At 39.2% G+C, this 13287-nt stretch overlaps 1 protein-coding gene across 1 annotated transcript; it reads left to right on the forward strand.

Moving 5' to 3' along the window:
- The first annotated feature begins 306 nt into the window (after positions 1-306).
- smcr8b (Smith-Magenis syndrome chromosome region, candidate 8b) lies at positions 307-13247 on the forward strand. Its single transcript, XM_067585177.1, has 6 exons — positions 307-1094; positions 4601-5013; positions 6256-7016; positions 7895-8380; positions 9980-10463; positions 11277-13247. Exons 1-6 carry the CDS (start codon positions 912-914, stop codon positions 11722-11724), a joined length of 2775 nt encoding a protein of 924 aa, XP_067441278.1. The 5' UTR covers positions 307-911; the 3' UTR covers positions 11725-13247.
- The last annotated feature ends 40 nt before the right edge of the window (positions 13248-13287 follow it).

The following is a 13287-nucleotide window of genomic DNA, read 5'->3' on the forward strand; positions in this document are numbered from 1 at the left end:
GGAATCTATTAAGGAAACAATTTTTGAAGGTTTCAAATGAAAGTGTGACAACCAACCCTGTTCTCCCCTACTTACACCGAATAACAACACAGCAATCTTCAGAAAGAAGTTACCTTATATACATACAGTTAGTGGTTATGTACAGTATATATACAGCCTGTTCAAATATACAATATTGAACGAAAAGTATTGGACATTTTGTGTTGTAAACACAAATAAATATGTATAATTTGTCGGTAAAAAAGAAAGAAAACTTCCAAAAGGGGGCGAATATTTTTATAGGTTGTGTATTTAGGTCACTCTGTGAATATTTAATTTAATTGTGTCTGAAATGACCGGAAGTCTCAATGATTGTGTCTAACTTGACTCCAGTCTGCGTCTCCGTGAAGCGCCGCCGCTTTCGCAACAGCAGCGAGCGGCAGCGGCGCGTCCCCGACCCGGTGTCTGACAGTCACATGGCTAAATATGGGTGCAGAGGGCTCGGCTTGCCGGTCAGATACCCAACACAGAGGGGGACAAGTTTTAACGCTGTAAGATAGCTTGTTGATTACGAAAAAAGAGGAACACATATCCCTGGACAAAGTTTGGCTTTATCGTGTGACTGCTGCCGCGCCCGCAGGGAACTTTCGCTTCTCCGTTAAGTTTGTTCCTGAAAAACGCTGCATGTTTACGTGACCGTCGTTGTTGAAACAAGTCGGGCAGGGTCTTCCTTTCTTTTTTATTAGTGTACAGCTTCAGTGTCCGTCGCTTCATGACTGGATACAACTGCGCAACAAGTTTTTTTTAACTCTCCGGTTGTTGTTGTTGTTGTTGTCGTTGGCGCCCCCGCCTGAACAGCTGACTGCAGGCCGGGCGGCACCTGAGGCGGCCGCGGAGCTCCTCCATGGGTTGATCCCCTCTCGGTCTGGAAGATGATCGGGTCACCGGACCTGCTGGCCTTCACCGCGGCGGAGGGGTTTGGAGAGGAGGAGGGTCAGGAGGCGCAGGGTCTACCTGAAGATCTGTCTATGCCCCTGTTACCTCCATCCAACCCCTGGACCTCCGCAGCACAGTTTCACAGAGACTTCATACTGGTGGCTGAATTCTCAGAACAGGTGCGTCTGTGTTTAATTTGGATTAAATAAAACTGCTTTGTGTCTGTTTTTAGAGTATTATAATGTAAAGGTAGGTGTTATTAAGGAGGAAAAAAGTGGACATAAGATTACACTTTATTGACCCCCAGGTTGGGCTGAACAATATATTGATATTATAGTGATATTGTGATATGAGACTAAATATCGTCTGAAGGCTGCATTACAGTAAACTGATGTAATTTCCTAAACTTACCAGACTGTTCTAGCTGTACCCACTTAGTCATTATATCCACATTACTGATGATTATTTATCAAAAATCTCACTGTGTAAATATGTTTTATACACATCAATAGTCGTCCCTATAATATTGTCTCAATATCGATATCGAGGTATTTGGTTGAAAATATTGTGATATTTGATTTTGTCCATATCGCCCAGCCCTGCCCTCAGGGGGGAAAATTACAACATCACAAGAAACAGACTAAATGAAGATACTTAAATGATAAAAAACTGAGAAAATGAAATAACATAATTAGGAGAACTGAACCATACATCCAAAATTAAATTAATATGTCACACAGATACAAATAGAGGAGAGTAGGTAGAAAAAACCCCATCAATTTCCATCCATCCATTTGTCAGTACTTACGAAAATACACTTAACCAGTGTACATGAATGTGTTTTATATACATTTTTACGATCGATTACACGCACGATGCAATACTATCTTATCTTCAAAACTCTTCACACTGTCAACTTTACCAACACAGCAGCTCATTTTACACACAAAAGCAAATCCTTCCAGCAGACACAATAACACAACTACACAACAATACTGATGTATTTCAATGTGGTTATGATTTGGAAAAATTGCTGTCTATATAAATACATGTTCAGGGAAAGTATTCAAGAAATTTGAAGGATGTAGCCACAGAAGGCTTTTTGTGTCAAAAGAAATGCAAATGTTGTTACAGTTGTTGACTGTGTGAAGAGTTTTGAAGATGCATGCAACCAATTGTAAAAAACTAATATATGTATAGAATAGTATAATAAAAATGAGAGGAAAGTAAAAAATATGACACAATATTTTAAGAATAATTATTAAATACCATAATATGTAGTAAAATAAAGATGTGCTTTGTCAGAGTTCTGCAGTTTAAACCTCCAGGATTTAATAAATAGACATAATAATGATAAATTGCTGAATTATTTCAGAGCAAACAATATTCATAAATGTGAGTTTAAGTTTTTCAATTTTCAGAAAGTGCATAAAATCCAAGGAAAATGTGATTATTTGATTCCTAATCTTTCATTTTTTTGTTTTTTGGATACATGAATATTCTTATGTTGCTGCCTTTTCTTGACAAAATTGATGTTGCAGCTCAGTGTTTTATGTACCGCCATACTGTTGCAACTGATAGCTGGTTGAAGTTCATTTATTCAGGAAGTCTCACTTTGATTAAGATCTCTTGTGCAAGAGAAACCCGGGGAACAAGTTACATATAAATGAGATTACAACACGAGGTGTCAAGTCACACAAAACAACCACAGCACGCACACACCCAGAAAGACTTATAAATAATCTCAAATATTATTAAAAATGTCAGCAAGTGAAATGTCAAAGTCTTGTCAGAGAAATGAGGAAGGTGCAGAGTGGTGGAGGCTTTCAGTTGGTATGAGGAACTTTTAAAGTGAATGTGTCTTGTGATCTGGTGTCATGATCATTCACTTAAAATCTGACAAAACATGATAAATATCTGAACAACTTAAACAAAATGAAACTACCAGTTTGACAGGATGTGGATGTCTTCTAGATGAGTGATGACATCCAACTTCCAAAAGAGAATAATAAAAACATGACTATAATAATTAAAACATAACTATAATTTAACTATAAACTGAACTAGGGCTGCAACTAACACTTAATTTCATTATCGATTAATCTGTTGAATATTTTCTTGAATATACAATTAGTTGTTTGGTCCATAAAATGTCAGAAAATGGTGAAAAATGACGATCACTGTTTCCCAAAATGGTCCTCAAATCTCTTGTTTTGTCCCAATCAACAGTCCACAACCCAAAGATATTCAGTTTACTGTCAAAGACGACTAAAGAAACCAGAAAATATTCATATTTGAGAAGCTGGAATGAGCAATAAATCACTTATTAAAATAGTTGACTAATCGTTGCAGATCTAAACTGAACTACAACTGAAAACTTAGACCGTTCTTTCTCTGCTCATATATACAAGCACAACAACTTACATGAAAAAAACACACTGATTATTGATTAGTCTGTCAAATATTTTTTCATTAATTTCAATTAGTCAGTTAATTGTTTAGATGTAAGAATGTCAGAAAATAATGAAACATGTCCATCACAGGCTCCCAAATTGCATTTTTTTTTTTTTTTTGGCAACAATGATATAAAACAGAGAAAAGCAGCAAATTCTCACAGTTAAGAAACTGGAACCAGCAAATGTTTTACATTTGTGCTTAATAAATAACTCAGACAATCACTGATCAGAATAATTCACAGTACATTTTCTACGAATCTAGAGCTGCGATGATTAGTTGATTCATTGATTAGTCGGTCGACAGAAAATTTATTGGCAACTATTTTGATAATTGATTGATTGTTTCAGTCATTTTTCAAGCAAAAGTACAAAATATTCTCTAGTTCCAGTTTCTGAAATGTGATAATTTGCTGTTTTTCTTTCGACACACAAAAGTCAGTTGAACATCTTTAGATTCTGAACTGTTGGACTAAACAAGCAGATCAAAGGCGTCTCTGTAGGCTCTGAGAAATAGTAAATGACATTTTTTCACTATTTTTTTACATTTCACAGACCAAAATATTAAACAAGAAAAGAATCGGCAGATTAACAGATAATGAAATTAATCATTAGTTGCAATTCTGTGTCGATCAACTTATTAATTACTGGTTTCAGCTTTGACCTCGTCATATAGTCAGTGCGATAGCTTCCTTGAGTAATGAACTGGCATAAAATGGCGTCCAGTAGTTTAAAGATGGCAGCAGCATGTCGCATACATGATTAAAGCTGCAACTAACAATAATTTTCATTTTTGATTAATCTGACAATTATTTTCTCAATCATTAAATTAATTGTTTGGCCCATTAAATTTATAGTGGAAAATTATGAAAATGCTCATCACAGTTTCCAAGGTGACTTCTACATATTGCTTATTTTATCCAAAACCCAAATATATCAAGTTCACTATCAAACAAAATGAGGAAAAGCAGAAAATCCTCATAATTTAGGAGCTAGAATGACTATTTGGCATTTTTGCTTAAAGAATGTCGATTAATTGATTATCAAAATAGTTGCAGAATAATTTTCTGTTGATTGACTGATTGATTATTCTACTAATCATTTCTGCTCTATACAGAATATCTCCATAATCCAGTGAAGACTGTATATTATACTTCTGTTCTGGTAAAATAATAAATGATGAATCTTTATATTGTATTTGGTCTCTAAAAAACTCCTCTGTGTGTTTCCAGGTGGGACCGAAGCCTGTTCTGACGATACCAGACGACCCCCGAGTCATCGGCTCGTTTGACCTCAACCACTTCTCTGTTCGTATCATGTCAGTGGACTACCAGGCGTCAGGCCCCGGCCCCGCCCCTCCTACATCCCCCGGCCCCCGCCTCAACTTCAGCGAGGACTCCAAAGTGATCCTGGGGGATTCGGCGGAGGACGCGTTTGCCTACGTTCACCACGTGACCCTGTACGACCTGGAGGCTCGGGGCATGGTGCGGCCTTTCTGTATGGCCTACGTGTGCTCGGACCAGGCGAAGCTGATGGAGAACTTCTCTGAACTGTCGACGGGCTTCTCTCAGGCGTCCGAGAGCCTCAAGACGGGAAACAGACAAGCATTTTCTATGGAGCTGCAGAGAAAACTACAAGAGCTCGAGTAAGATCAGGATGTCGTCTGAAGTCATAATAATATACATGTTCAAAGGGTGGATAATATCTCCCACCACATATCACACGTATTTGTAATTTTCGATTAATCGATAAGACAGAAAATTAATTGGCAACTATTATATACAACAGTCTAAAACACAGTAAGTGTATTATCAATCATCTAATCATTTTATATCACTGCAAGATATTAAGCTTACAGTGATATAAATCAGAAACAGACAGTTTTTACAATTGAGAAGTTGGAACCAGGAAATATTTCAGCAATATTTCTGTCAATCTACTAATCAGTTAATCTACAAATCTTTTCAGCACTGATCTTATTGAAGTAAAGGACCTGAAATACTCCAAAGCAACAAAGCAAATGCAAACACTCATGCAATTCAGTTTTGATGACACTGGCTGTCTGCGTAGGTAGACGTCATCTCCCCACATGTGTAAACGGAGCGTATAGTCGTGAACTTTGGTCTGTTTGGACTCTTAATCTTTCAGCAATATGGAAAAGTATCATTTGAGCTTAAAGAGTAAAGTCCAATTCATAGTTTATGCGTGGCTGTGAGGGTCCACGTGACGTAAATGTCGTCATCCGCCCATGTCCACGGACGTCCTCGTGCAGCCCAAAATTTGTGACCACGCGGACTGTACACATAGCAAGCACATCAACTGTGCATGTGCTTGAAAAGCAAGCAGGAATGTCTGTCTCATCTACTGTATGTATGATCTGTATTCTACTTGTTTAAAGTGTTGGTTAAAGTGACAATGAAATATGGTCTAGTAAGTCCGGTTGGAGTAACTGGATTTACTGGATCATGAGTAAATTTAAAGGCTGATCAGAAAAACACTGCACAGCGGGTTGTAATACTCACAGACTGGATTTTACAACTCTGGAAAGTTATCACACTGCAACCCTGTTTACTACATGTGGAACGCGTCTTTGTCCGCCGACCTCCGTGGAACCGTTTGCCAGATCACAGCTGTGGTCTTGCAGACAAGAAGCAGCTGTCTGCGGACAGCTGCTTCATCAAAGCATGAATTGGCCTTAACTTAACACTCCCTTAAGTCTTGTCCTCACTGACCTCCAGTGGCTGCAGTGATGTCATGGTGTACCTCAGGACACCATGACATCACTGTTGGGTGTGGTTACAGGTGCAACAGACTTGACACTTTAAACCAGCCTGGTGTTAAGTTACTCTTCAAGTCTCCTGACTAAATATGTCTCTCTGACCTCCAGGTACACACGGCTGACGCTGCAACAGGAGACGGAGCTTCCTCAGACGGTGAACGGGTTTGCAGAATCGGGCGAGAAAACCGAAGAGCTCGAAGCTGTCGAGCGTTCCATCTTAAACCACAGAGACCTCCTCCGCCAGGTCACTTCCTACCCAAACAGGAAGCTCAAACAGCCCGACTTCCTGCCCTACGACCCTGCCGACTCGCTCACCGATCCGACTGCGTTACTGCCTCCTGAGCCATGTCCTCCCACCTCCCTCTCCAGCTCCCCCTCCTGCAGGTCCGAGCACCGTCTGAAGCAGCTGCAGGAGCTTTGCAACTCTTACTTCCTGTCCCTGATGAAGGAGCAGCTCGCTGACACGGAGCGCCGCCTGCGTGGCGACAGGAGCGCACTGCGCACCGCTCGTGTCACACGCTCGCTGTCCAGGAGGCTCACGCTCACCAACTTCCTGTTTGAGCTTTGGACCCCAGAGGATGGTGAGGAGGAGGAGAGGGAAAGCACTGAGGCAGAGACACAGAGGGCGACAGGGAGTAAGAGCGGCGGCGAGCCGTTGAACGCTGAACCACTGAGCCTAGAGTCTTTCTGCTCCTGTGTGGAAGAGATCCCGATCAAACTGGTGGCAGGAGAAAGTGGGACAGTGAGCCCTGACCATGACGTTGCCATGGAGATGACAGGAAGTGTGAGCAGCAGCGACAGCATTGAAGTGCTGGGAACGGAGAAGTCTTATCGGACGCAGCATGACATCATTGGATCTGACAGCAGAGGTTCGTCCCACTGACAGCAGCACTGAAACAGTTAGTCAATTCATTGATCAGCGGAAGATTCAACAACAATTTTTATAATTTATTAATTAATTTAAGACATTTACAGAGAAAAAAAGCCAATCTCTCCTTCCAGCTTCTCAAATGTGAACATTTGCTGCTTTTTTCTGTTTTATATCATTGTAAATTGAATATCTCATAGCCGACTCATCCTGATTTGAAGATTAACTAGGGCTGCAACTAACGATTATTTTCATTATTGATTATCTGTCAATTGTTTTCTCAATTAATCAATAAACTCTTTGGTCTATAAAATGTCAGAAAATGGTGCTGTGTTTTTCGCTATTATCTGACATTTCACAGAGCAAGCAAGTGATTAACAGAAAGAATAATATTAATTATTAATGGAAATATTAGTTAGTTGCAGTCCTGACAGCATCTTCTGTCACTTTTAAACACAGCTAATGATTGTAGATTAACAAAGAGCAAAATTAACATTTATAGCTTGTAATGTCAGTGTTTAAGCTTAAACCTCAAAAGCTTTTCATTTGCTTATTTTAGCTTGAAACATTTAGTCAGTTAATCATTTAGTTGATCGAGAGAAAAATAATCAACAGCTATTTTGATCACTGATGAATCGTTTCAGTTGTTTGAAAGCAAAAACAATCACTGGTTCCATCTTCTCAAATGCTGCTTTTCTTTCTTTTATATCATTGTAAGTTTCATAAATCTTTTGATTTTATTTTTGCTTGACAAAACAAATAATTTGAAGACGTTTTCATTGAATAGAATTAATAATAAAGTGGTTAATTGGAAAAATCAAACACTCAGACATGTGTCTCATACAACTGGACCAGCTGACAGTTTTCTCACTTCCACAGAAATACACATGGGGATGTTGGACACCTCTCTCAGGCGTGCAGGAGTGGAGGCAGGCGTCAAGCGAGTTCGAGCGTACGCCAGACGGGCCAACAGTGAGGACAGCATCGAGGTCCTGAGTACAACCGAGTCCATCTTTCCTGACGACCTCACTGCCATCACAGAGGAGGAAGCGGAGCACCAACCTCTGAGTAACGGCCTGCAGGAGGATGAGGAGGAGGAGATACTGACAGAGTGTAAATGTGATGACGTCCACAGAGTGGAAGAGACGATCCGAGAGGAGGAGTCATTGGATGAAACTGTTCTAGAAAATGAAAGTGAGCTTTCTGTCCAGGAAGGTGAAGGTCGAGATGACAGAGAAGAGTCTATAAAGCAAATAAATGTCACTAGTGAGGTCACGATCAAAGAGGAGCCGGTCACTGAGTGTTTGAAGAGGAATCACGTCCATGAAGATGACAGTCCAGAGAGTACTTCAACGACGCTGCAGGGTAAAACATCTACAGCAATATCAGTTTTAAAAACCTTATTTAAACAGGATTCAACACTTTATCAACACGTGTTTGGCTAATTTAGAAAATGCTGTGTGAAAACAACGTACATCCACACTGTAGATGGTTTTCATACTAAAAATCCACACTAACATTGTCTTTGAAAATCTGATGATGTGGAAAAATATTGGTTTTTTTTACAGATCTCTTTTATTAATTTTTATGAGCAAAGAAATAAACACAGAACAAACAAACATTGGATGCTTGCATGTAGATCAACATGCGCAATTGCAGAAAAAGGGGATGTAACATATATAAAATATATATATAATGTGTATGTATTCATGTATTATGAATAGAAATATAAGTAGATTAGTAAATTAAAATTTAGAAGAAAAAAAAAGAAGAGACTAAATTATCTGACTTAATGAAAACACTGATTAATGAGGGTCAAAACAGAGAACAAAAAGGTGTCTTGTCAGGTTTAGTGCGGATTTGCTCTTCTTCCTCAGGAAATACACTCACTAGATGTTATTATAATACCTGACAGATTACAGTTGAAGGCTCATTTATAGATGAGGTTTCACAGGAACATCGTTGGTGCACTTTAAACTGTCAGAGATACATTTTATAATACAAGTTGTCTGGTTTGGGTATTTGGGACTGAACAACACAGAACAGCAGCGGGGAGCTGTGAGGGGTGAAAACTCTGCAGTCCTCAGCTCCAAACTCCAAACTTTGAGTGGCAGCTTACAAAATCAGCTCGTTACTGGGGTCCAAAGTGGGAAAAAAAGACGTGAGAAACAATCTGCTAAAATCAGGCTTTAAAAATAACGGAGAGGAGAAGTATGCTGTTTAGCTGCTGAGTCTTGATTTCTAAACTACAATATGTAGTTTAAAAAACATCTGAAGGAGTTTTAAGGTGATGAGTCCTCCCCAATTAATGCCTTTCTACAATAATACAATTAAACTAGTACTCCCCATTTTCCTACATTACCCACAATCAACTCTACTCGATTCACTCGATTGTACAGATTTGGGTTGTTTTGCTAGTAGTGGCTAATGTGGCCTTAAGTGGGCTACAGACGTCTGATCACCTTCACACCCCTGGATTTTTAACATTTTCAAACTTGTAGTCTTCACCCCTGACATGTTTATACATCCTGCACACCAACAGGCTGACCATTTTTTTTTATAAACATAATATAATATTTTTATATTTCTAGATCCTTACACACACATTTGAATATATCACAATTTGTAAATTTAAGTGTCAGTTTCCTTAATTTTACTCGATCTAATTAACATTTTAAAGAAGGATGTACAAGAATTTAAAGTTCCTTTTTTCTAGCTTACTACAACATATTTTTGAATATATCTGATTTTAATTCTGATATGTGATGATGAATCTGATGTAATGTTTATATATATCATATTTATATGTATATGTTTTGATATTTATGATATTTTTGATGTATTGTTTTTGAGGTATGGCCTTTGTGTTCCTGATCTTTTTGATGTACTTTGAATTACTAATTGCTTTGAGATGTTCATAACACCTTCCCTAAAGTTAAATTTTCTTTTCATCTTTAATAACAGACGTAGAAGTAGCGGAGTCGCCTGAAGTTCATCAAACTGTGCCTGACCTCCAGGCTAACTTTGCCCCACCTGTTGCCCTGCCCGAGGTTGAACGTTGGTCTCCTCCCTGCGCTCCCCTCAGGCTTCTTAGCGTCGACGAAGCGTCTGACTGCACCAGCTTCACCGGCTCCTCAGACCTCCTCTCTCCCACCCAAAACGTCCACGGTAGCACCCGCTCAGAGAAGAGGAGGAGAAGGAAGGCTGGACTCAGAGCCCTCAGGTTCCTGAAACAGAACTCATTCTCCCAGCATGCCGTGTTCTGTCTACTGAGCGGCCGGCCGCTGGTTGTCATCGGAGGAGACGAGGTTTTGGTGAGGAAGCAGGTGGACGCCCTTAGTCTCTTCCTGCCTGCTCCTGTTGCTGATGGGAGTGCTGTGATGCCGAGTTTGACCACGCCCCTTCAACTGACCGACCTGCTCACCTGGAGACTGATCGGCATACACAGGTACGCCAGAACACAACCGCTGATTACCTGCAAGTCTTAAAGGTGCAACGTGTAAGATTTAGTGGCATCTAGTGGTGAGGTTGCAGATTGCAACCAACTGAATGCGCCTCCCATTCCCCTCCCCTTCCAAGCGTGCAGGAAAACTACGGTAGCCAAGAAACTCGCAAAAAACAAAGGCAAAATGCAGTGTTTGTCCACTCTGGGCTACTGTAGAAACACGGCAGAGGACCTGCTTCCTATGTAGATATAAAGGGCTCATTTAAGGTGTAATGAAAACACAACGATTCTTATTTTCAGGTGATTATACACTAATGAAAACATAATTATTTCTGCTAGATGCCACTAAATTCTGCACACTGCACCTTTAACATTTTCATTTATTTTACACCTTGTTTCTTAATCTTACCCACTCGTCTTTTGTCCTCCTTTGAGAGAAAATCAGAAACGAAAAGAGAAATTTATATTTAATTTTTTTTTTGGTTTCATGATGGAGTAGAAGCTAATTCCAGCTACTGTCAATCAAACAAACCCCTGACACCCCCAGCTGGCGGAAAATGAAGAAAAATACCTTTTCTCTTTATTCTAATAATACAAAACTATTAACAATACATTTAAAAAAAAAAACATGTTGACATTGTTTTTGACTGCAGGGGGTTTATTAAATGTGATTTCAGTTGAACTTCATTCACATGATACGTCTTAATCTGATGCACTTGTCGTTCTCATGACCTGCATTTATCTGACATTCTCATTTATGTTGTGAGAAAACAGTAACATTAAATAAACTGAGTTTCCTCTCTTCCTTTTGCTCAGATCACCCTCCAGTTCTTCGTCCAGCGTGCTTCACTCTCTGACTCGCTACAGTCGTTATTTGGCCCTGCTGGACCTGGACCAGAAGACGCTGCGCTGTCCGTCATACTCCGGCTCTCTCATCAGCAGACTGGCGGATCCTCACACCAGCATCAGCCGGGGGATCACATACCTGCTGCACCTGGAGAGCTGCCTGACAGCACTGGCCAATCAGGCTCTGCTCCACACGTTTAATCCTTCTTTCCACCGTCCTGACACTGCTGATGAGAATAAAGTTGCACAAGGAGACGACTTCCTGTTATCGCGAGGATTCTGCAGCAGTGAGAGCGATTTGAGAGTGATGCGTTTCCTGTCTGACCTCATCAAACAGCGTCACGCAGGACGTGGCCCACCAGTTTTAAGATTCTATTACAGCTCGATGACACTCCATAGAAATACAGCCGCAACATAGAGCGCATCATTAAAAGACACTGGAAGAACAAAAACAAGAGGCCGTCGTTAAGATGGTCCGCACTGGTCTCTGTTTTACTGTCACCTGCAACTTTGAACATATAAAGACACAAGAATCATGTTTTTAATCTGCTGTGTTACCTGTTAGTGTTTTTGCATGAAGCCTGGTCGTGTATCACTGGACATTAGTGCACTAGTGCCTCACAAGCACCAAAGACTTTTACATGCAGGTAGTCTGATACACCTGAAGTATAATACTGAAGTCCAATACTTCAAGTATTGGACTTTTTATTGGAGTGTTTTTAAAATGTAGGATTATCACTGAATTACACATGAATTTTGTGTAAATTAAGATATTTGAGCCACTTGTGAACACAAGTTACTGTTCAGACGACGTGGTATTGTGGGTTTTGTGGATCTTAGTAGTTCACAACTAAATGGAGTGTTCCTTTTTAAAAAAATCTTTGTTGGGTCTGTTGCTCTGTCATCCAACTTTTTAATAAATAATAAAAAATAATTTATTTGGCATATTTTTGGACAGCTGACAGTATTAAGACAGACAGAAACAAGGCGATCAATCAATCATAGAACAAAGATCCTGAGCTTCAATCAAATCAGGGTTTTATGTAGTTTGTTATATTGTCTGTTTAAACAACATTTAACCGGCTTGACTTCATTTTTTAATGGGTTCAACTGAACTGTTTGCAGTAACATGCAGCTGCAAGATTCAACATGAGTCCTCTGTTAATAAAACAAACAGCTTCATCGTAAAGAAATCCCTCAACATTTTGGGAAATTCACTTCCTTTTATCTTTATTATATAGACATGATGACATCTCAGCAAGAAAACTATTAAGTTAATTTCTCAAAAATGTCAAACTATTTCTTGAAGTGCCGCTAAACCAAATGTACCATAAAATGACCTCATGGTCCAACCAAAACTAAAACATTTACTTTTCAGCAAATGGGGAACCTGAACATTCATTTCAGTTTTTAAAATAGATTTTCCAGTTTAATCTAATTTCTAAGTACAATCAAAATGTGTTATTGAATGTGAATAAATTATTTTAGCATTTATATGTATAAAATATCGAAGCCTGTGTTATCAGATCGTGAAACAGTCAAACACAATTTGCACATCAGTTAGAAGTTACTGTAATTGTCAACTTCAGTTTGCAGAAAAATAATCTTTTCTAAAAAGAATTGAGGCAGAAATTTTAAATTAATTTACACATCATTACATTTGGTTCAACTTATGTTCATAACAACCTACAGAGTTATATGAGCAGACAGTTAAACCACACAGTGGCTTTAAACCTCAGTTAAACTAAAAACAGATTTTAGTTGAACCGTCCAGGTGCATTTAACGACAACAACTTTGCTTAAACTCTAAACTGCAGCTGAGCTGATGACAGAGCAACACCTTCCTTTTGTTTAACACTGGATTTTAATGTGTATGCAAATATGAGCCAATTTTAGTGTGTGTATAATTATTTTTAAAATTAAAAATTATATATATATCAATCACTTGGACTCATTTTTAAGCAGTTTTGAGCAACCAACA

This window comes from Thunnus thynnus, chromosome 3, assembly GCF_963924715.1.
Source record: "Thunnus thynnus chromosome 3, fThuThy2.1, whole genome shotgun sequence".
Lineage (NCBI taxonomy): Eukaryota > Metazoa > Chordata > Actinopteri > Scombriformes > Scombridae > Thunnus > Thunnus thynnus.